The sequence below is a fragment of the Triturus cristatus genome, chromosome 8, assembly GCF_964204655.1.
Source record: "Triturus cristatus chromosome 8, aTriCri1.1, whole genome shotgun sequence".
NCBI lineage: Eukaryota > Metazoa > Chordata > Amphibia > Caudata > Salamandridae > Triturus > Triturus cristatus.
In genome coordinates, this window is record NC_140591.1 from 776,098,629 (window position 1) to 776,121,704 (window position 23,076).

At 42.1% G+C, this 23,076-nt stretch overlaps 1 protein-coding gene across 3 annotated transcripts in view; it reads left to right on the top strand.

The window, feature by feature from the left end:
• Positions 1–23,076, top strand: part of ATP11A (ATPase phospholipid transporting 11A) — a 791,426-nt gene that overhangs the window by 499,515 nt on the left and 268,835 nt on the right. For all 3 annotated transcript variants that reach the window (XM_085622216.1, XM_085622218.1, XM_085622217.1), the window contains exon 11: positions 14,623–14,773. In XM_085622216.1, the coding sequence (XP_085478342.1) occupies positions 14,623–14,773 (151 nt within the window). The remainder of the gene's footprint in view (positions 1–14,622; positions 14,774–23,076) is intronic.

Sequence of the window (23,076 nt, forward strand, 5' to 3'; positions counted from 1 at the left end):
GCAAATCTAAACTAATGTTCTGTGGGTACACATTTTTCTGAACCAATACAAAACATGCTTTTAAACATTTAAACTTACAGCCTAGTTTTTAGTGTAGAATGATCTGAAACAGCCAATGAGCTCTTTTTATTAAAAAAAAGTTTGTAAGCCTCCATTTTACAACTGTCTTTCTTTTCATATTGCCATTCTACTGAAAGACACCTTCTGAGTGCATCCAGATCTCCTTGAAAGATGTTCACAGTGTGGATTGTAGGTCATAGCTATGTCTTCTGGAGTGAAAAGTATGCAGAAAAAAGAGGTATTTTCAAAGACCTTGCTTTGCCAAATGTAGACATTAAATGGATTGGTCAAAGAGGGTTAAAGTGGCACCAATTAATGCCCTTGGTGAAATCCTTTCTACATCTCCCACAGCCTGGCCTTATAATTGTGCACTGTGGTGGAAATGACCTAGGCACTTTAACTGGGGTAGGTCTGGAAATGCTTGTTAAGGACACCTTTGTGCAATTGATGTCACTTTTTCCACAAACTACCTTTGTATATTCTAATATATGCCAAAGGCAAAAGTGGAACTGGTCCAACCAATATTGTCCACAGATTGACAAAGCAAGAAAGCACGTCAATAAGTCTGTTTTTGCTTTCCTCAGAGACTATGGTATGGGTTCTATATACCACAACAACTTGCGTTACAACATGCAAGGCATTTATAGAGGAGACGGTGTTCATTTCACAGATGAAGGCAACAGAGTCTTCCTCTTGAACTTTAGACTCTGCATCGGTACTTACTTGTAGGTACAAAAAAACACTCAATTAACACAACGGCTCTTTTTAGAGCCAACTAACATCTAAATACCTATACTTGATTTTTTAATCTATTTTTTAAACGTTTTTTTTGCCACCGTGCGCGCACCGTGCGCGCACTCCGCGATATCTTTTTAAAATTTTTTTTTTTGAGACCTAAGAGGTCTTTCATGGTCCCCCTGACAAGGCCTAGGGGGTCAGGGACTCTCTACCCTGCCCCCTTTTCACATTCTCCACTTGTGTTTTTAACTCTCTTCTACCTCTAAAACTCAAAATGGCGGCTGGGGGTGCGCGCACCGTGCGCGCACCCGCGATTTTTTGAAAAAAAATAAAATGTTTTTTTTCACCCTTAAGGGTCCTTCAGGGACCCCATGACAAAGGCTAGGGGGTCAGGAACTCTCTACCCTGCCCCCTTTTGACGTTCTCCACCTTTCTTTTCCCCTGTCACACATACAACACACAAAATGGCGGCCGACACTTCCTGATTTCGACCGATTCGAATGTTGACTGTTATGAATCCACCAATCAGAATTACGCTCGCGCATGTTAGGGTGCGCGCACGGTGCGCGGCTATAGATATGTATGTGCTTTTAACTGCAATTTTCTCAGGAACTACTGAACAGATTGACTCCATTTATGCAAAAGGCACTTCCTTGACCTGAGGACTACCTCTCTGCCAAATTTCAATGAATTCTGTTCAGCCGTTCGGGCTGTACCTTCGACTAAAGGTCCTATGGGAAAATGCATGGGGAAAACGCGTTTTGGGACCCCCCTTTTTTCTCGGCCCTCGCTTGACGAATTACCATGAGACTTTCAGGGTAGGAGCTGAGCGGAGCGCCCCATTAGTTTTGAAAATTGCGCGAGGATTCGTCAACTGGCACCAAAGTTATTCAAAATAGAATTTTCAGATTTCCTATGGAAACACGGTCCTAACTATAACTATCTACTGGCGACCGCCAGTAGATAATTATATATATATTTATATATATATATATATATATATATATATATATATATATATATATATATATATATATATATATATATGTGGGCAGCCGCATCTTTCTTTATTGTCGATGGCTGCAGTTTAACTGACATGTTGGATCTTCAGATCAATTACCTACTGTCACTGCACTTCAACCGTTTGAGTACCACCAGCTGTAAATAATGCCACTCTGTGGTGGGGTTTGATAAACCAAATCAGCCACCTTTTGGGTGTCGGAGTTGTGTAACCAGGTGAGGGAGACATTTCTTAAATCAGAAATCAGTTGCTTGATTAATTAAGAGCCATGGACTGTAGCAAAATGTCCTTGGTGACTGCAGTTAGCTGGTCTCGTTTGGTAGTGCATGTATCGTTGGGAGCATGAGGTGTCTGAGCGTGGCAAACAACCACACCTTGTGTCTAGATGTGTAAGCCGGTGAGGCCGACATCAATAGAATTCAGAAATCTTAGGTCAGTGTTAGACCTGTCACCCTTAGGGTGGTGTTCCCCCAAACCTTTAGCCTGCTTACCTCCTCTTTTGCCGATTTTTTTTTTTGTCCTTTGGACTCTGAGCACTTTACCACTTCTGACCAGTACTAAAGTGCATGAGCTCCTCCACTAAACATTGATGTGTACACAATTGGCAAACTTAATTTTCTTATAAGTCCCTTGTAAAGTGGTATACCACTGATATACAATGCTACTAGTGGGCCTGCGGCACTGATTGTCCACCCATACAAGTAGCCATTTAAATATGTCTCAGGCCTGCCACTGCAAAGCCTGTGTGTGCTGTTTTACTGCCACTTTGACTTGGGATTTAAAACCCTTTGCCAAGCCGTAACCTCCGCTTTAATTACACGTCACCTCTAAGGTAGGCCCTAGGTAGCCTATAGGGCAGGTTGCTGTGTAAGTAAAAGGTAGGCCATGTACTTAAAAAAAAAAAAGATATCTTTATATTAGCTTGAGACTGTAAAGAAAGAACATTAGCCCACTGTATTGTTCATTATGGTAACAAGGCATGACAAACCAGCATTGCACATTGTCAGACATTTTGAGTTTAGCAAGGGACACCCCCATGTTCATCCCTTTTGGAGTTCCGTCTAGCCCTCTTCCTCATGTATTAGGGAATGGAGCACTTCCACCACAGGTGCAACACATGGACTTCGCCTATATGTATTCAATTTTCCCCACACTTTCCCCATTTCTGTGGGCACACTCTGCTCACATAGGCCCCCCAGCATACCCCAGTCCATGTCTTTCTTCTATTCCCAAACGGTTGGTGCTGCCTCCGCCCTCCAGCTCTGCGCAATGCTACGCTTTGCAAGCATCAGGCCCAGTGTGACCCGAGTTTATTCAGTTTGTCCCAGTTGGGTGGCCGCCCAAACATTAAGGAGGCACCACTTGGCCGCGAGTGATAAATCCCTCCCACAGATACCCGTCATACATGATATCACAGCATCCTAGTAGACCTGGACTTTTGGACAGCACCACAACATGTTGTAAAACGGCAAGGGCTTGTTGGCTTGCCTCCTCTTGCTTGAGAATTAGGGCTAGCAAAGTCTCTAACCCTGCTCCTGGTTTAATGGAAGCGAACCCAAATACTTGCACTAGAGAAATCGATGCTGTGGCACTGGTACGTAGATGCTCAATATATTTAAGTTGCGAATATCAGTCTTTCTTCCCTTAGGCTCTCTTCCCATATGAAATAAACTTTATTGTGCAGGTTAAGACAAGTGTGATATGAAGCTGTTTCTTGCTGAGCTGTTACAATTAGAGGTTGCTCATGGGAGTGATGAGCAACCTCGTTAACTTTCACGATCACTGTATTTTTTTTCCTCCTTTCTACGTCTTGCTGCAAACAGTTTTAACTGTGTTTTGTCAAATACCTTTTGTGAACAATACAATTCATAGAGTGGGCTTTGAATAAGCCTCTTACTAATGATAAGGATTGGCTTTATTGTTTATTTCAATTCCTTGCTCCTACTTCAATATCTTTCCTCCCTGTGCTTGTGTCTGTCCCACCCTGGGTCATTTTTGTCACATTCTGTTTTGAATGTGTCCTTCCATTGTTGATATCAGACTGCATTGCAGTGCATATTAGGAAGGACTATTTTCTCTCCCTCACTGTCTTTTGATGTTCTTCCATCCTCCCACCACAACCCCTCTCTTTGTTTTGAGAAACTACCCACCCTCTAGGGCCCACTTGTCCCCAAATCGCCTTGATCATTGAGTGCTGCCTGAAGCTGTATCTGAGGGTGGTCTTCTTAAAATGTTTTTCAACTATTCCGTGATGGCAACCAATGCATGTATCCATATGCAGTGGCCATTGTTGAATGGATTTTCTTAATGCATATGAAATTACAGTCAAAGATGGCTAACTGTACAGATGGCAGCCGTTTAGGGGGAAAAGCATTTCCTAAAGCCTATAGGTTTCACGCTAGACCTGTTGGCCTTGCCAATGCTAGTGCTATACTGTTGACCATTACGTCACCAACTAATCTTTTAACCAAGCTTTTACGTTTCTGAAAAATCTATTATAAAACCTCGCACTGCTTTCTCCACCTGGTTTTAACGGAGCATGATTGTGTGACTACTTAACCTGTTTTTAGTATTTTTGGCTATGACCATAATGATTTATTTCATTTTTTGAAACTTGATTTGTCTATCAGCAAATTTGAGATTAGCTTTTTCACCAGAAGTCCTTGAAATGCTACTGCAGCTGGGTGTGACTGCTTAGTAGCAGGTATATCTGTTAGGCCCGGAGGTCACAGGTTCAAATTCAAGAGGGTCCACTCTGTCTTTCATCCTCTTGAAGTCGCAAAAATGAGTAAACCACTTAGAACATGCACTTTACAGATATACATTTTATGCTTGAGCCAACCATTCCTTCTTTGACCCAAAAAAGTTAAAAGGAAGAAAACAGCAGGAAAAGGCATTCCTTGTGTTTCAGCTCAGTCTATGAAATTATCCGGACTTCTCCACAGATCTTAACAGAATAATCGATGAATCAGGAGGAACCTTAAAACCTTTCTGTTTGGAAAATGATCTGACTAATTGTATGTGTGGCAAGCCAGGACTCCTCCCTAACCCTAAACCTTGTCTTCAGTGAATGCAACCCTTTTGCTGCTGACTTCAGCTCACCTGACAGTAGTCGCTATTGCCCTCTGGTTCTGCTCATCAGAGGAGGCTGTGAAATAGGTGAGGGGCACAGTTAGCTGGAAATCCATGCTGGGACACCATGTCATCTGGGGCAAGAATGAGAATCCTACTGATACCATTTGGCCCTTTTGCCTTTAGGAAATTGAGTATGCTGAAGTGAGTCTTTGGCACACTGGGTATGCTGGGGTGAACACAGTGCATCTCTTGTGCACCTCGGTGGCCTTAAATGTGTATTTGTGTGCAAGGTAATGTTGCTACTATTATTACATGCCACCAACGCAAGCAATTTCATTCTTCATTTGTCATATGTCAACACATCTATTGAGCTTGCTGATGGAGTGGTTGGTGGTTGAAGTGGTTGGTGGTAGAATGGCAGCTTTCTATTCTTTATATCTATTGTAAAAATTTATAATATTACTTGAAGAGCTAGAAAACCAGTGTAAGGCGAAGCCTATCTTCACAGTTATATCTTGGGTAAAAACAGAAATGAGGCAAACATTTGTGTAACAAGTTTCCCCAACTTTTCCTGACAATTCCGTTCTGAAGTTAATACCTTTGAATGCAGCTATCTACAGCCTGAGTTCCACCTTTTTAATCTACCAATATGACAGTGAAAGTCACAACAAAAACAAGCATTGGCAAAGCAGATAGGTCTGGATTCAATGTGACAACACATACAAGCACATACTTTTCTAAGGCTTATTTTAAATTACAAGAGTAAGTGTGCCTACAACAGATTTTCAGAGTGATAGCGTGTGTGAGTAATTTACAGAATAAGTTTCTTATTGAGTTCCTGCACCCGGAGGAGTATCCAAGTGTGTTTGTGATGGAAGCGCTCCACTGGAAGTGGGAGGATAGACCGAACTAGCAAATAGCATGATGCACAAAATACTCCTCTGGGCTGAGCCAAGATGTTATTCAGAAAATCTCAAGCCAGTGCCTGAAAGAGTCTGACTCAGAGCCAGTGTGACCCACCCAAAGTCAACTCAATGTAAAACTGTAAGCCATAGGCCACAGAAAGCTGCACTCTTACACCACACCTATGTAGATGGCTTATTACTCTTTGCTAGTTACAAATATTGGAATATAAGTAATTTGCATTAGTTTGGAAGACTTCTAGAAGGTTTCAAGACCAATTGCCAGCACCTGTTGTTCATTTTTAACTGTCACAGTGGGTGTTCCTAGTTTTCTTCACTGTAGACGTTGGGCCTTTTCGCTAAACACCTTTTACTTGGCACCAGTCTCTTCAAAACTGATTTCAAACTTGCTCTCATCTTCACTTGTATTATCTGTTTTTTGGGGGAATTTTGTGATCTTGGATGCTTTATTTTCATGTATATGTTTGCAAAATAAACTATGAAAAATGAGTATTTGAGACAAGTTGTGTCTATAAATTAGTGTGTCACACTGAAGAATACAAAAAAGGGATGGGTGGAATACTTGAATTAATCTCAGCCACTGGTAATCACTGGAGCGCCTGCATCATAGTTGTTCATTATTTTGCGCACTACAAAGTTTGGCCCCAGCCATATGCAAATTAGTCTTTATCCTGCTCCAGTGTGAACGGTCTCACCTGAACAGTTAGGCCAGGACCTCCCTGAACCAGTTCAGGGAGCACAAGGCCTGGCATTTTGGGCTGACTGTTCCTATTGGAGAAGGGTCACAACTGAGCAGGGTCATCAGTCTTGACCCAGCTCCAATGAGAACATTCCAGCCCGAACTGCCGGCCATGGGACTGTTCTCATTGGAGCAGGGTAAAGACGGATTTTCATTTTCACCATGCAGCCAAACTAAGGCTAAATGGTGTGCAAAATAACGATGGATTTGAATGCTACCCGAGGCATTGCCAGTGGTTAGATAAATTGCTAGTATTCCTCCCATCACCTTTTGTGTGCTTGATATAAATGACTGCAGTCACTCTCCAAGGAAGATTCCAAATACGAAGGGTTGATTCATTTGACTGTCACATATGCATGCCACATTCTACCTATATTATCCATGACTCCCCCCCCCCCCCGCCCCCTTGCCTCTGCTTTCTTGATGCTCTCTACAATGGCTAGGTTTTATTGTTCCCAAATAAAGGTTGATAACATGCCTATATTCTATGTATATGATGTATCTACATTATATAGTTGCTCTGCACTTCATGCCACAAGGTATTTAAGGAAAATGCAATAAATCAGTAGGCTCTATATGCAAGTATTCACACACTATCCTTTCTCATGCTAATGTTCTCATACTCCTTCTCATACACTTCTTTCACTCTATGAGAACTCATACAAATAGGATACTCTGTACAGTGGGTGAGGACCAAATCAACTAGGGAGCTTCTCCTTCTAGGATGTTTGGTGTATGCCCTTGGCATAACTCAGGAATATCCTTGGGATGTACTAGCCTTGGCTGTATTGAGCTTTCATGTGCATATGCAGCTTACTTCAGGATTGGAACTTTTATAGGTTCACATACTTGAATCATTCTCTGTCATCGAGCTGGGAGTCCCAGGTACATTAAAATAGCAATGTAAGGTGAACATAAACTAGAAAAGGCATTAGGCCCCATAGTTTTTTTAACATATCATAGTCTTTTGTAAAAAAAAGAGATCAAATATAGGTTCCAACTAATCCGAATGCCCTAACCTCTTGAACACCCCTGAGAGAAACTCCAGCCCCTCAGATTTTCTACAGCTCGTCATGCTAGGTAGTCTCCACTGAGCTCTGCTCAGTTTCTACATTTTACAACTACTCCAAGATCTTTATCAACAGTTGTTTTTTTTCTTCTTCATAGAAGATTTTGGACTTATAGTCCCTTCAACTTTAATCTTGAATTCCTTTTCTCCTAACTTTACTCTGTCAGATAAGGAACAGAGAAGTTTGTGCTTCAGAGCTTGTGCTACCTGCTCCAAAAAAAGGCTTCATTCTGATGACCCTCACAAGGACTGTATCTATTGCCTTTACCCCAACCACAAGGCCAAAGATTGCAAGGTATGTCTCACTTTTTCCACCGAGACATTGCGAGACCATGAGGGCTGCCTCCTAATTTGGCTTCAAAAGCTAAAGTCAAGAAAGGACCCACTTTCCAGTGAGGACAGTGATGAAGCGTCTTCTTCTTCTTCTACTAGAAGGGCACATGGAAGAGAGAAATCACCTCATTCCCAGTCCTCTAGTGAACGACCAAAAAGCCTCCAAAAAGACCACACATGGGTCTAACAGGCGCAGCGCTTCACAATTTCCCACAAAGAGCATAAGAAGAGTAAAGAGCTTTGTTTTGGGGACAGCAAGCCTCAGGTGAGGCATGTTTTAAAAAAATCCTTTATCTATACCCTCAGTGGATAAACCGCCGACAAAACACTTACCGTAGACTAAATCTCCAGTCGAGAAGAAATCATCATCGATGTCGACGCCTGTTGCCATGGCCCGGCCATCAGCGTAGGATTCCAAGGGGGCCTCGTTGACGACTCCTATTCAACTGTCTACGCTGCAGCATGTTGACACCATCGTTATCGATGACTTCGGCTCAGGCGATGTCTATTCTTCTACCAACGTCGCTGACAATGACCACCATGGTTTTATCGGCTTTGGGCACTTCTCCGTCAGCAGCTGCGTCGACGACGCCATCGATGATCCTGTTGATGAGGGAAAAATCTGCAAAAATAGAGAACATGACAGAGAAAGACACCTGACATCAGAGCACACCTCTCCCAGTAACGTGACACCATTGGTTCCTTCACACCTGCTAGATGAGCAGGACTCAGATGAGGATGGTCCATTCAGATATGTGCACAGTCCGTCAGAGTTACATGTGAAGTGTCAGGAAGATGACTATGAAGAGGAATATGAGGATCAACAGTATTATGTTCCTCGAGAGCAATATCACCAACAGTACCAGGAGGAGATGGTTTGCATGCCATCTTCGTTGCTTGCGGACTTACAATTCATGTTGTCAGACTGTAAGAAAAGGTTTCCAACAGCGCCTGCTCCCACTGAGCAACCTTTATTACCAACTCCATCTCTGTCTATTCTTCCATCCACTCTGCAGCGTGATCCAACTTTATTGGCTACCTCTTGTCACCATTCACCTCAGCCTGCTCGCCAACAAGACCCTGTGACTACTGACGATGACCATGAAGAGGGAGAACTCGCACCAGGAGTGGGATGACTATCTCATACCCACACCATCGCCTCAGTCACCAATTCCAGTTAATTCTGCTCCGGAGGATATAGGTGGATTCCATAACTTACTTGCGAGAGGTGCTTACTTGAGAGAGCCGCCAAACGCTTTGACTTGCCAATGCCCTACTCTCAAACAGAATGTTTCCTTTATGACTTCAAGGAGCCTTTCAGGAAGTTTGTATGTGCAGTGCCCATTATCAGTTATATATGGGAGGAGGGCCGCAAAGTCATGAAGGCTCCAGCGACTAGAGAAGAAATATAAAGCCCCGAACAACGCTCCTGCTTGTCTTCTAGGCCAATTAAAGCCTGCTTCTGTCATCTCGAAGTCTGCGCAGAGGTAGTCATGGAACCCATTGGTTCCAATAACAGTGCCTTTGGATGAAGAAGGTAGACACCTCGACAATGCAGGGAAGAGGTTCTCTTCTATGTTAGTACTCATGGTCAGAGCGGCAAATGCTCTCGCAGTTTTGGGTTGATATGATCGCCAGATGTGGTGCGACCTAGCGCCGTATTTGGATCAACTCCCGGAGGAGAGTAAATCAGAGTCCAACAAGATCCTCCAGGAAGGGCAGCGTACCTCCTCTAATGTTATCGACTGTGCTATGGACATTGCTACCATGGCTTTTAGGTCACTGGCAGGTGCAGCCGTCTTTCGCCCACATGGCTGGCTCAGAGCTACATCCTTCCAACCAGTGGTCCAGAACAACATTCTTCACCTCCCTTTTGATGGAGAGGCCCTTTTCAGAAAACATGTTGATGAGGCACTTCAGACTATCAAGGCGAACACTGACACTGCCAAGTCATTGGGGGCGCTTCAGTACCGGAAGGTACTTTCTAGGGGATCTTGAGGAAATTGTCTTCCATATAGGGGAGGATACCAACAATACCGAACTCCCTCTTACACCTCTTCCTCACAGCCCTACTGTCCTCAATATGCTTAGCGTCTGCCATCACCAGATCTACCCCAAAAGGTAGAACAGGGCGACAGGGAAATGATTCAGCTCAACGCCAATGACTACCTTCAGGCTCCGGCTATATCTCTTCCTTCACTGGTCAATTTAGGGGGTAAAATATCTTCACATCTCCACCACTGGTATAAAATAACAACGGACCAATGGGTTCTCAACCTTATTCAATTTGGCCATACTCTAGAATTTCTTCAGGTTCAACCCTATACTCCACCTGGACCAGCAGTTGTAAAACATCAACGCCTCCTGCGTTTGGAGATCCTTACTCTGCTGGAGAAAGGAGCAATAGAACCAGTTCCTGTATCACAGAGAGGAAAGGGTTTCTGCTTCCACTTCTTTTTGGTCCGCGAAAAGTTCAAACAAACGTGACCTATTCTCGACTTGAAGGCTCTCAATACCTACCTCAAGAAGCAATCCTTCCGCATGCTCACTTTGCAAGAGATTCTGTTGCTCTGTTCACTCTCGACCTACAAGACGCATACTTCCATATCCCCATTCATCCCTCTCATAGAAAGTATCTGTGATTTGCTATAGCCAGGAGCCATTATCAATTCAAGTCCTACTGCTTGGCCTAAAGTCTGCACCGAGAATATTCACAAAATGCTTTGCTCCGTTAGCAGCTTTCTTAAGAAAACAACGACACCAAGTGTTCCCCTATTTAGACGACTGGCTGATCAAGGCGCCATCCATCTCTGCTGCAGGATCTACAGGTCAGCGGCCGATGGCAACAACATCAGCACCTCCACATCAAATTATTGGAACTCAGAGCAGTGCATCTGGCTTTACAGGCGTTCCTACCAAAGGTAAAGGATTCAGCAGTTCTTGTTCAGACGGACAACACGACCACAATGCACTATATCAACAAAAAGGGCGGCACCAGATCTCACATTTTCTCTCAAAAGGCGCAGTGCATCTGGGAATGGGCAATTCGCAATAGAGTAACCCTAAAGGCAGAAAACAGTACCAGCATCCAGAACACAGCAGCAAACACTCTCAGCAGACTAAAGTCGTCATGTCAGGAATGTGAGATGGATCAGACAATTCTCAACAAAATCTTTCTCCAGTGGAGCAAGCCAAGTCTCAATCTTTTTGCAACCCCAAAGAACAAAAAATGGCAGTTCTTTGCAAGTTGGCATCACCATCAGGGATCATGGGAGAATGCGTTGTGATGGCATACTCAGGCATCTTTGCCTAAGCCTTTCCTCCAATTCCTCTCCTGCCAAGGTTGTTGATGCAGATGAAAGCAGAGCCCTGCAGGATCATCCTCAAAGCCCCCTCCTAGCCGTGCCAGCATTGGTACACAGACCTCCTCCTACTTTTGGAGAGGCATCCCATTATGTTGGATTCCATTCCATCTCTTTTGATGATGTCCCAGGGCCAAGTGCTGCATCCAGATCCCAAATTGCTACATTTTAGCAGCCTGGCTCGTGAGCACCATGAGTTTGGCCATTTGAACCTCCCGTCCGAATGCAGAGAGATACTCTCCAATGCCTGAGCACATACCACTAACAAGCCCTATCGACTAAAGTGGATGCATTTTTGCATTTGGTGCCAAGAATCTAACATACACTCTAGCTCCTCTTCACCTCATTAAATTCTTCCTAACCTACTTCTGTTAGCAAAATCTGGGTTGGCCCATACCTCCATCAAATTCCATCTAGCAGCTATATCTCACTTTAGGAGGTATTCTACCTTACCCTCCTTATTGTCAGCTAGATTTGTCAAGCAATTCCTCAAAGGACTGTTTAGAGTTTTTCCGCTCCAGCAGCTCAACATAGTACTTTCACAGCTCATGAAACACCCGTTCAAGCCTATTCACAAAGCTGATCTCAAATTCATTTAATGGAAAGTAGCCTTGCTTCTGGCATCGACATCGGCCAGACGGGTTAGCGAAATTCAGGTCCTTACCATCGAAGAACCTTTTATACTGTTTAGGGATGATAGAGTTGTTCTGCGCACCAACCCTGTTTATTCCTAAAGTTTCTTCGGACTTTCACTTAAATGAAACTCTCAACCTCAAAACATTCTTTCCAGACCCTGCAACGCCAGCAGAAAGGGCTCTTCATTCGCTGAATGTAAAAAGATGCTTGACATTCTATCTTCAGACAACTAAGAGTTTTCGAAGGTCTGCTCAACTCTTTGTGGCATATAGTGCTCCAAGAAAGTGTTATCCTCTATCCAAACAAGGTATTGCTTGTTGGATTTCCAGTGCCATTCGATATTGCCACCAAGCAGCGGGGAAGCCACTGCAAACACCAGTGCGCGCTCATTCTACCAGAACTGTTTCAGCATCAACCACACTGTTTGCTGGGATACCAATCCAAGACATCTGCAGGGCAGCTAACTGAAGATTGTACACACCTTCACTAGGCATTACTGCTTGGATTCCATGATCCGCAGTGACACAGCAGTGGGTCAAGTGGTGCTGAGGAATCTTTATCATTAACGGTGAGCTTTCTCCTTTAACTCTCCTTCCCTTTTTTCGCTAAACTATGCACCTTTGTTCCTCAGTACTATATTCTCTTTCACGTATTTTCTATCCTTGCATATGAATAGATATTAGCTTGTTTATCTGTTTCTATTTTTCAACATGCTATGTTTATGAAAAAAAATGATTATGAAAGATGATGTAATCAATAATATAATAATAAAAGAACAAACACATGCAAACGAAATAATTATAGGAACAATGTGCTTTTAACAGCTATGAAAATAAGTTACTTACCTTTAACTGTAGTTCTCCAGTATTGGAATCCTTCATAGATTCACGCGCGACCCACTCTTCTCCCCTGAGAAGCTCACCTGTCTTGCTTTTCAGGGATGTGTTTCTTACACTTGTGCTTTGAATCTAAGGGGCTGGAGATTCTCAAAGGAGAGTTCTAGAGGGTAGGGCATTCTGATTGGTTGAAATCTATATTTGGTCTCTATTTTGCAAAAGGCTATGATATGTCACAAAACTAAGGGGCCTTATGCCTTTTCTAGTTTCTATTAACCTTACATTGCTATTTTAATATACCGGAAACTCCCATCTTGACGAGCATGTGAATCTATGAAAGTTCCAATACGGGAGAACTACAGTTAAAGGTAAGTAACTTATTTTCTTTTGTATCTTACTTCTCCCATTAGCAGATCGCTGGCTACTAATAATGAGGGTGCTAGGCTAAGTCGGAAATACAAAATGTAGCGATAGTTCTCTTTGAGTATTGTGTAATAGATTGTAGTATACTAAATAACTATAGTATATGTATTTCTATGTCTTTGTTGTGTGTGGGCTGAGCGGTTGGCTGAAGGAGAACTCACTGATAACCTGCTACTCTCTGACAGTACCTATTGCACATCCCTATGTGGCCTTCCTTCTAGTATGGTGTGAGGGGATGCACGTAGGACACCTGTCAGTTTCTTTTGCTCCAAAAGACAGAGGGCCAAAAGTTTTAATACAAATGATTTTCACATTATGCTGTGCCAATGCAAATGGAAATATGTGCACTGGCTCCCTACCAACTCAAGAACAGAATATGTAGCAGTGGATCTTCTGATCATCAATTCACAGGCATTTCCAGAGTTGAGAGTGTCTCTATTTCGTGGTTAGTACCATCATTATCAGGCTGATGTAAGCCCTATTTACAGACATGTTGGTGCTAATTTTTTTAAATAAAATAGATGAGACAACAGTTTCTAAGCCAACGTAAACATCCCTCAGCACTGAAAGCTTGCCCCTGCACAACTCCACATCCTTCATCCTGGTGGTGTTTACTTTTATGTTGTAGGAGCTTGCTTTGCCTGGCACTTTATTCTGTTGTGCACTCAGCAATGCTTCAGTTTATCATTTCAACTTGATCTATATCAGTTTGTGTTTCTTCAAGAAAGGGTTAAAACAAGTGCTGTTGCTAGACTTTCAGTTTAGGGGTTTGGATTCCGGGGAGTTGACCATGGTAGCCTGTTTGTACTCTCTGGTCCTGATTTACAAAGATATTGTTATGAGTAGGTATGTCTTACTTTTCCTTACTTTGGTGTTACTCTTGGTGTTACTCCTAAATTCAAGGAGTAAGCTAGGGGTACTCTAAGAATAAGGCACAGTGAAATCTTTACAACTCAAACCTACTGTGCCTTTCAGCTTAGTTCATCATTATGTGTTCAGAATATTGTAGAGGTTTGGAATGAGACACTAAAATGACTCCCGTAATTTGTCTCATCGTATTGATGTACTGTCAGTCAAATCTCAATCTTATGTTAAATGGTCTTGCCCTTTCATAATTTTATGCCTGTCTTAACATGCTTCATGTTGTTCTTTTGCTAAGTTTCAAAATGAGTGGTGCCAGCTATGACAGATTATGAGTATATGGCTTAATATCAGATCCTGTTATCTCATATTTGTATATTTTCAGTATTCAAATGCTTGCTTAATTCTGCTAATTGAGTTCTTATAAAGTTGCTATAAATATTACTTTGAAAGTTTTACTATTTGTGGTCCCAGACATCTCATTTGGTTTTATATTTGGCATACAAGTCTACATATGTGTTAATACAATTGTTTCTCTTCCCTTAGGTCAATGAATGCATTCCTGATTGTTTACCTCTGCATCCTAATCAGCAAAGCTCTAATAGATACATTACTAAAATATGTCTGGCAGAGTGCATCTACTCGTGATGAGCCATGGTATAACCAGAAAACTGAATCTGAGAGAGAAAGAAACCTGGTAAAGACTACCATTCATAAGGTTGTGGGTTGGCATGTTAGCCTAGTGCGCCTCAAACATTAAGTACAATTGTACAGCATTGTTATATATGCTATTAATTGTCTGAATACTGATGTATAAAAGCTACAGATGTAAATACGCTGTATACATAGTTACTGATGAAATAACTTTGCAATAATAGTAATCTACTACTAGTTCTCCATTATGTAAAAGTGTTCTACAACTCTTTTCCCTAATGATAGCAGATGGTAACAGTTTGTTAATGGAGAAAAGTTAGGCTGTTTGGAGGAAAAGTCAGTTTCCTCCATTTTGTTTTCTGAAACCCCCCCCCGTGGTCTGATGGGAACTTAACCCAATACATAGGCCCACCATTCACTGGAGCCACAAAACCAAAACCGAGAACTTAATTACCTCCTTTTTGTCAGTAGCAGAATTAGACACAAGCTTATTTTCAGATACAATTAACCCCCCCCCCCCCGCCCCCTCACCAATCCTTCGGCAAAGGTGCAGACTATTAGAGTTCTTTTGGAAATTGACCCTGTCTCTAGATGCCCAATCCATAAATGTGTCCTGCACCCATTTGATTTACGTGTCATCCACCTTCACCATTCTCCCGCTTCTTGATCTCTTCTTTCCATACACCATTAGTTAACCCTGTCATGGGGGCGTGGCTTGCGCGCCGCTGCGAGATGGCGGATCGCGCTTGAGCTCCGTAAAGAGTGAGGGCCGACGGAGGCATTGCTGACGCTGAATATTGCCCCGCTCTGCGCAGAAGATGCTATCTTACATGGGAAACTGCCGTGCATGCTACGAGGGAGGTCTCTGGTGGTGAAGAGCGGCCAGAGTTCATTTATCGGCATTTTTAAGTGACGCTTCAGGCTTTCACGAGCGGCCGCCATTTTGTTTCTGCTGTGAGGGAGTTTTTCTCTCGCTTCTACAAGACGACGCTACTGGTCTATCCTGTCAGGAATGGAGGCATTCAGGAGCTGGTGACGTTATTTCACTTTTCTTGAGCTTATTTTGTTCTTTTTTTCTATCGCCTATTGCTGAGAGACCCACTGTGTGAACTTTTTGAGGTTTCTGGTCTTTTCCTCGTCGTCAAACGCACTGCCATTTCCTTATGTGAGGCTTTTTTGCTCTTGGCTTGATCCTGGTGGTTTTCGGAGTCGGTGCTTGACTACTGGCGCCTGTAGTACTTTTCGTGAGGTGTTCTTTCTAACTGGGATCGCCTGCGATATTTTATGCCCGGCTCTTTCTGATGCAAGTGCATGATTCCTTCCTGCCCATTTTTCCTCTCACACATTGAGGGTTTTACAACCCCTGGCATTCCTTGTCTCACTCTATCTGAGGAGGTGTATTTTGTTTCTGCTGAGGTGGTCTGCCCTATGGCTGAAAATATGGCCCCTTCACCGAATTCCAAAGACGTTAAGGAATCTAAAGCATCTCTTAAGAGGTCCAAACAGGTATCCCCAACACCTGAGTCTGCTCCTAAAGACACTAATTCGACTCTTGAGTCCATTCTGGCGCGCCTTAATGAGGTTTATGAGATTGCGCAGTCTACTAAGACCAATACAGATTTACTGCAAGTGGAGGTGTTAGCCATCAGGAATGATTTCAAGGCCCTTTCCCTTCGTGTCTCAGGTACAGAAGCACGGATTAGTGGCGCAGAGGATACCATGCAAAAGCACTCTAGATCTCTCACGCAGGTAGAGCGTTCTATGGCAGCATTGAGGAGAGACCTCACTGAACAAGAGGATCGTAATCGTAGATCCAATCTGCGTATTTTTGGTCTTCCTGAAGATGTTGAGAAAGATGCATCTTCCATGATTGAGTTTCTTTATCAATGGATTCCGTCAACACTACAAATTTCTTTCCACAAAGATTTTGAACTGGAACGGGCACACCGTGTCCCCTCCTTTCGCCCCAAGTCTGCTACGCAACCAAGAGCGATAATTTTTAAGCCGCTGCGTCATCAACATACTGAGCAGATTTTGGCGCATATGCGGAAGGTTAGAGCTGTCTCTTGGAATGGCCATCGTATTTCAATTTCTCAAGACTTTGCCAGAGACACGGTGATGAGGAGGAAAGGCTTTCTTAATCTCCGGAAGCGTTTGTCTGAAATGAATATTCCCTTCTCCTTTGCTGGTCCCTCAAAATTCCGCATTACTTTCAAGGGTCGTGTCAGAATTTTTGACGAACCTGCGGATTTGGCCTCGTTTCTGGATAATCAAATGGAGCTACAGATGGATCTTCAAACGGGGGCTTCACATGCTCCTGGTTCTTCTGGCACCTGAGGCGGCTATACATAATGCATTGTCTTTAGTCTTTGTCAGATCTATTAGGTCTAGCTGCTTTTAGATCTGCGCAGTGGTCTTTATGTCCATTGGTCTTGACGTATTTTTGTCGTCTATTGGTGCTCCCTTAGTATCGTTATGGTGTTTTGGTCTTTAGTGTTGTTAGTTTTAGTGTATAAACCTTTCAATTTTTTGTGGTAACTTCTCTTGTTGGCGTGACTTCACTTTTGTCCGCGTAGCGTCCTGTTATTCATTGCCTCCCCAGTTTGTCTTTCGACGTATTAGGTCACGGTCCTTTTCCTTCCAGGGGTGTGTCTTCGGTATGTGCGTCGTTTTTTGTGGTAAATTTTGGTTTATCTTGTTCTGTTGTGGTCGTTCCTTTTGCTTCATGTTTGTTTTTTGTTACTTCGTACTTTATGGAGTAGGTCATTGCTTGTTCCTTTGCTTTCTCATTGTGTTGTTGTTTGGTTTGTCTAGGTGTTTTATTCATATATGTTTATTAAGTGTTTATTTATGGCTATATTTAGAGTCAGTATTGGTCGTTCATATAGTTGCTAGTTATACTTACTTTATTGTTTTTTTCATTGAGTGATTTGTTTACATTGTGTTACTATTTGTTTTTTTCGAGTAGGTTAGTTTTTTATAGATGCTTTGTACTTGGCAGACATATGCCCCTCTTACCTACATGTTCACTTTCTTAGACATGCATATTTATCTTGCCAGTTTGTGTGTATATGGCTTTATTTATTCATGGCCAGTTATCTTTAAGTTTATATATAGATTTTTCATATTTATATATAGTATTAGGTCTCTTATCTAGCTGCCATAAGGGTTTCTCTGTCTGTTATATGATAAGATGCTACCTACCGTTTTTTATTATGTTTCACTTATTTTTCCCATATTGTTTCATATAGATACCTACTTTATTGACTTTCTCATTGCGTGATTTGATTACATTGTGTCATTAACTGTTTTTTTCGAGTAGGTTAGTTTGTTTTAGAGATGCTTTGTTCTTGATAGATTTATGCCTCTCTTATCTACATGTTTACTTATTTAGCCAAGCATATTTATTCTACCAGTTTGCGTGTATATGGCCTTATTTATTCATGCCAAGTCATCTATGAGTTTGTATATAGACTTTACATATTTATATTTAGTACTAGGCCTCTTATTTAACTGCCATAGGGATTCACTGATTGCTATATTGATAAGATGCTATATACCGTTTTTTATTATATTTCACGTATTTTTCCCATATTATATCATACAGTATGCTTTAGAGTGTATTTCTTCTTTTCTTTTCATTATGGTCCTTTTTCTTTTGTTGGAGTCCGCTTTGGTCTGGTTCTACCTAATACTATTGTTCTCTCTTAGTTCTCTTTTCACCAGCTCTTAATGCCTGATCGTGCTTTCTTTTTCTCTCTTTTCTGCTCCTACCGTTCTCTATGATTTATTTTAGTTGTTATCTATACATTAATTTGGTCAAATGTGTTGCCTTTACAGTTTCTCATTTCGCTTTGTCTTCTAATAAGTGATACTTATCTCCGGTTCTTAGCTTTTAGATAGTGCCTTCCGTTTAAATGTATAACCGGTTATGCACTGCTCTGGGGCTTTTTATGCTGTTGATGTTATTTCTCCTGTTGGCCCCTCGCTCTTTCTTCCATGTCCCCCCTTGTATGAATTTGGTCTTTTTCAGACCTGCCGGATTGGCTCTTCTCTCTCTCTTTCTCTGTACTCTCCTGCTTTCTTTTTCCTCTTCTTTCCTTTCTTCTCTTCGGATTTCCTCTTTGGTCTCACCCTGTGTTGTGCTGGCTGTTGATGTCTGCTGGTTAGCCCTCCTGGTTGTTGCGCTTCATTTGCCACATATGGAATATCTTTTTTTCCTGATAATGGTTCTATGTCTGGACTAAATATACTTTCCCTTAATGTTAAAGGGTTAAATCATCCAGTCAAAAGGTCAAAGATTTTGGATTACTGTAAATCTCTTTCTTCGGATCTCGTCCTTTTTCAGGAGACAAAGCTCTCTGCCAAGGAGGCGTTGTTTCTGAAGAAAGAGTGGGTCTTTGATGTTGCTTGTTCAGATGCTTGTGGTAAAAGGAATGGAGTAATTACCTTAGTTTCTAGACACTCTGGCTTATCTATCGTTTCCTCTGAACAGGATACGGAGGGGCGTTGGTTACTATCTAAGTTGTCCGATGGTAATGCTGACTTATTTGTCATGAATATTTATGCCCCCAATAAGGATGACCCGGCCTTTTGGAATGCGATTACCAAAAAGCTCGAGGATACTCCTCACTCTGGTAATCTTATTGTAGGTGGTGACTTTAACTTGCCAATGGACCCTATCTTGGATAGGAATTCTGCCTTTAACTTTCGTCCCCCTAAAGCACACAAACAAATGATTAATATGTGCTCTCTTACCCATCTTCAGGATGTATGGCGTCTTCATAATCCCACTGGTAGTGACTTTTCCTTTTTTTCTTCCCCTCATTCGTCCTTTTCACGCATTGACTATCTTTTGGTTCATTCTTCTCTGGTTCAATTTTCTTCTTCTCCGCTTATTCATCCTATTTTAGTTTCTGACCACGCCGCAGTCACATTTTCTCTTACCTCCTTTGTCCCTAGGGCCCGAGCTCGCTCGTGGAGACTCAACACAGAAATTTTACATGATGAGTCCTTGGTGCGAGAGTTTTCCAATGACATTGAGACTTTTTTTATTGAGAATGTTGGGTCAGTCAGCTCCCCTGTTGTTCTCTGGGACTCTTTTAAATGTACTTTTCGTGGTCAGGTCATTAAATGTATGTCGAAGAGAAACGCTGCCATTAAAAAGGAACTCACGGACTTAGCAGATGAGATCAAACGTCAGGAATCCCTTTTCCGCCACTCTCAGAACAAGACCTACCTCCAATCTATTAAAAATCTAAAATATTCATACAATTCTATAGTCACTAAGAGAGCTCATATTGGCCTGCAGGCTCAGAAATCTAAGAGACTGCTGTTAAGAAATCGTGCGGGCAAGATTCTTGCTGCCACTTTAAAGTTCCAGGAATCTTCTTGTAACACTTTCCAAATTCCTTCTATTACTGACCAGCTTGGTAGGAAAAAATTTCAAACTGCAGAAATCCTTGAGGTGTTCCGCGATTTTTATAACAATTTGTATACCCCGTCGGCTCAAGCTTCTTTTGAACAATGTCAGGAGTTCTTGAAGTCGGTTCCTTTGAAAGTTGTTTCGGAGGAAGATAATCAATCATTAAACTGCCCGATTACTGCTGATGAAATCATTTCCGCGATTAAAGCTACTCGGTCTGGTAAAGCTCCTGGTCCCGATGGATATCCTATTGCGTTTTATAAAACCTTTATTCCCGTGATTGTCCCGAAACTCCAATCCGTTTTTGATGCGTTTATTAAGGATGGCTCTGTGTCTGGTTCTGCGGCGGATGCTACTATTGTAGTTATCCCCAAAGACGGGAAGGATCACGCAGATCCCAAAAATTTTCGTCCCATATCCCTCCTTAACATGGAAGCCAAGATCTTTGCTAAAATTTTAGCTAAACGATTAGAGTCCTTTATTCCTCATTTGGTTCATCCCTCCCAAACAGGTTTCGTAAAGGGGCGTCTTGCACGGGATAATATTCGTACTTTTTGTCATATTCTTGGCGCCGCTAAACGATCTAATCTTCCGGCGGCAGCCTTGGCCCTTGACGCTGAAAAGGCCTTTGATAAGGTCTCTTGGCCTTTTCTACGAGCGGTCCTACGTGCACACAATCTTGGTGACTCCTTTATTCGTATGGATATGTCTCTGTACTCCCGACCTAGAGCTAATATACGGGTGAATGGTGCTACGTCTTCCTTTTTTAACCTTTGTCAGGGCACTAGACAAGGATGCCCTTTGTCCCCTCTCCTATTTTTGTTGTCCATTGATCCTCTCCTCAGAATGATTGACTCGCATCCAGATATTAAAGGGTTCTCTTTTGGGTCTCATCAGATAAAAACTGCGGCATATGCAGATGATGTTCTCATTTTTTCTGATGATATTGCTCTGGCCATCCCCGCTATTTCGGATACGATTGCTCTTTTTTCAAAAGTTTCAGGATACACTCTGAACAAAGATAAGACAGAGATGTTTCCTTTAAATGCTTACTGCTTCTCCTCTCATATGGGCTCGGCGGGCTTTAAATGGCAATCCCAACACTTAAAGTATCTGGGTATCTATTTTTGTTCCACCCTATATGCTACGGCTTCTTATAATGAATCCCAAACTATTCTTAAGGTGAGACGTCTTTTAGAGAATTGGTCTCCGAAGCATATTTCTTGGTGGGGCCGTATGCAAACTCTAAAAATGATGATCACTCCTATTATTAATTTTGTTTCCTCTATGCTTCCAGTAAGGCTTTCTGATTCCTTCTTCCATGAACTTGATCTGCTTACTTCTAAATTTTTATGGAATGATAGAAGGGCTAGGATTGCTTATAAATTTTTACGGAAATCTTATGATATGGGGGGCTGTAATTTTCCTGATTGGGGGAAATATCAAACTGCTTTTCTGGCGTCCCAGGGTGCCCTTTGGTTTTCTTCCCCATCTATTCATGCTCCAGCTTGGTTGACAATAGAACAGGAACTGGCCTCCCCTCTTCCGACTGCATCTTTTTTGACCACAAACACCCTTTCTATTCCATTTTCTCGCTCTATTATTTTAGACACTATTGCTGCGGTTCGTAAGGTTGATAAGAGGGTAGCAGTTCCAATACATAAAACTAGATGGTCATCTATTTGGCGCAATTCTAAAATCAAAATTAATATTGACCCTGAGTTGATGTCTTACTGGGCTGGGAAAGGTGTCTCACTTGTTAAACATCTCTATGATTCCAACAATGATCCTTCCCCTTTCTCATCCCTTGCTCAACATTTTTCTTTATCTAATTTAGATTTTTATACTTTTCTTAAGATTAAGGTTGCACTTGCTAAAGTACACCTTCATCCTTCTTCCCCGCTGATTACGCTCTTTCAGCTTTGGATCAGGACTGGTCATGTTGCGTCTCGGATTTATAAATTTTTATCGTCCTCTACACTCCCTTCCCATACTGTCACACAGCAAAAATGGTTACATCATTTTGATCATACTGTCACTGCTCATATCTCTTCTGATACCTGGCAAGATATTGGTAAATTTTCTCTTCGTAACAAAATTGCCCCTTCTCTAACGCAGTCTAAGTTTTTCTCTATTAATCTTCTTCATTGGACTCCCAGTCGTCTGTATTCACTCAATCTCAAAGAAGACAATTTATGCTGGAGTTGTGGGCTTCTACCAGGCGATTTTCAACATATGTTCCTTGATTGTTCCCTTCTCCAACCCTTTTGGGATTTAGTTCACAAACACCTTATGCTCATCTTTAACATCAAATTCCAACTGTCTCTTCCATTAATTCTTTTGGGTCCATTGGCGGCCCCAGTCCCTCTGCCTTTAGATCCCATGGAGCTCCAGTTGTTGGACCTCTTGTTAACTATTGCAGTCAAAGTAATTCTCATGGAGTGGAAATCCTTTTCGTCTGTCTCTTACCATACTTGGTGGGCCTGGGTTTCCTTTCTACGAAGTGCTCATACGTCAGTGGATCATGCTCATCTTTCTCCTTCTATTTCCTCTGGTGTATGGGAAGCCCTAGATTCATACATGAAGTTGGCCTCTGAAGGGGTGGTGGAACAATATCCCTTTGATTTGTCTGGTTAGTGTTGTCTTGTGTGTTGGGTGTTTCCTCTGGAAATCCTCTCCTCTTCCTTTCCTTCTCTTTGTCTCTCTTTTTCTTTCCTCTTCTCTTTCCTATTCTTTCCGTCTTTTCTTTCTTCCTTTCTTCTCTTCCCTCTTCTCCCTAATTTGCCATCTGTAGGTGATACTTTTGATATATATCTTTGCCAGACATCATTTGGGTCTTCCCTCCTTAAGTATTTATTTATCTGATGTCTGCAGATTAATGAATGACAATGAATTGCTCTCCTACCAATTAATTGTATATT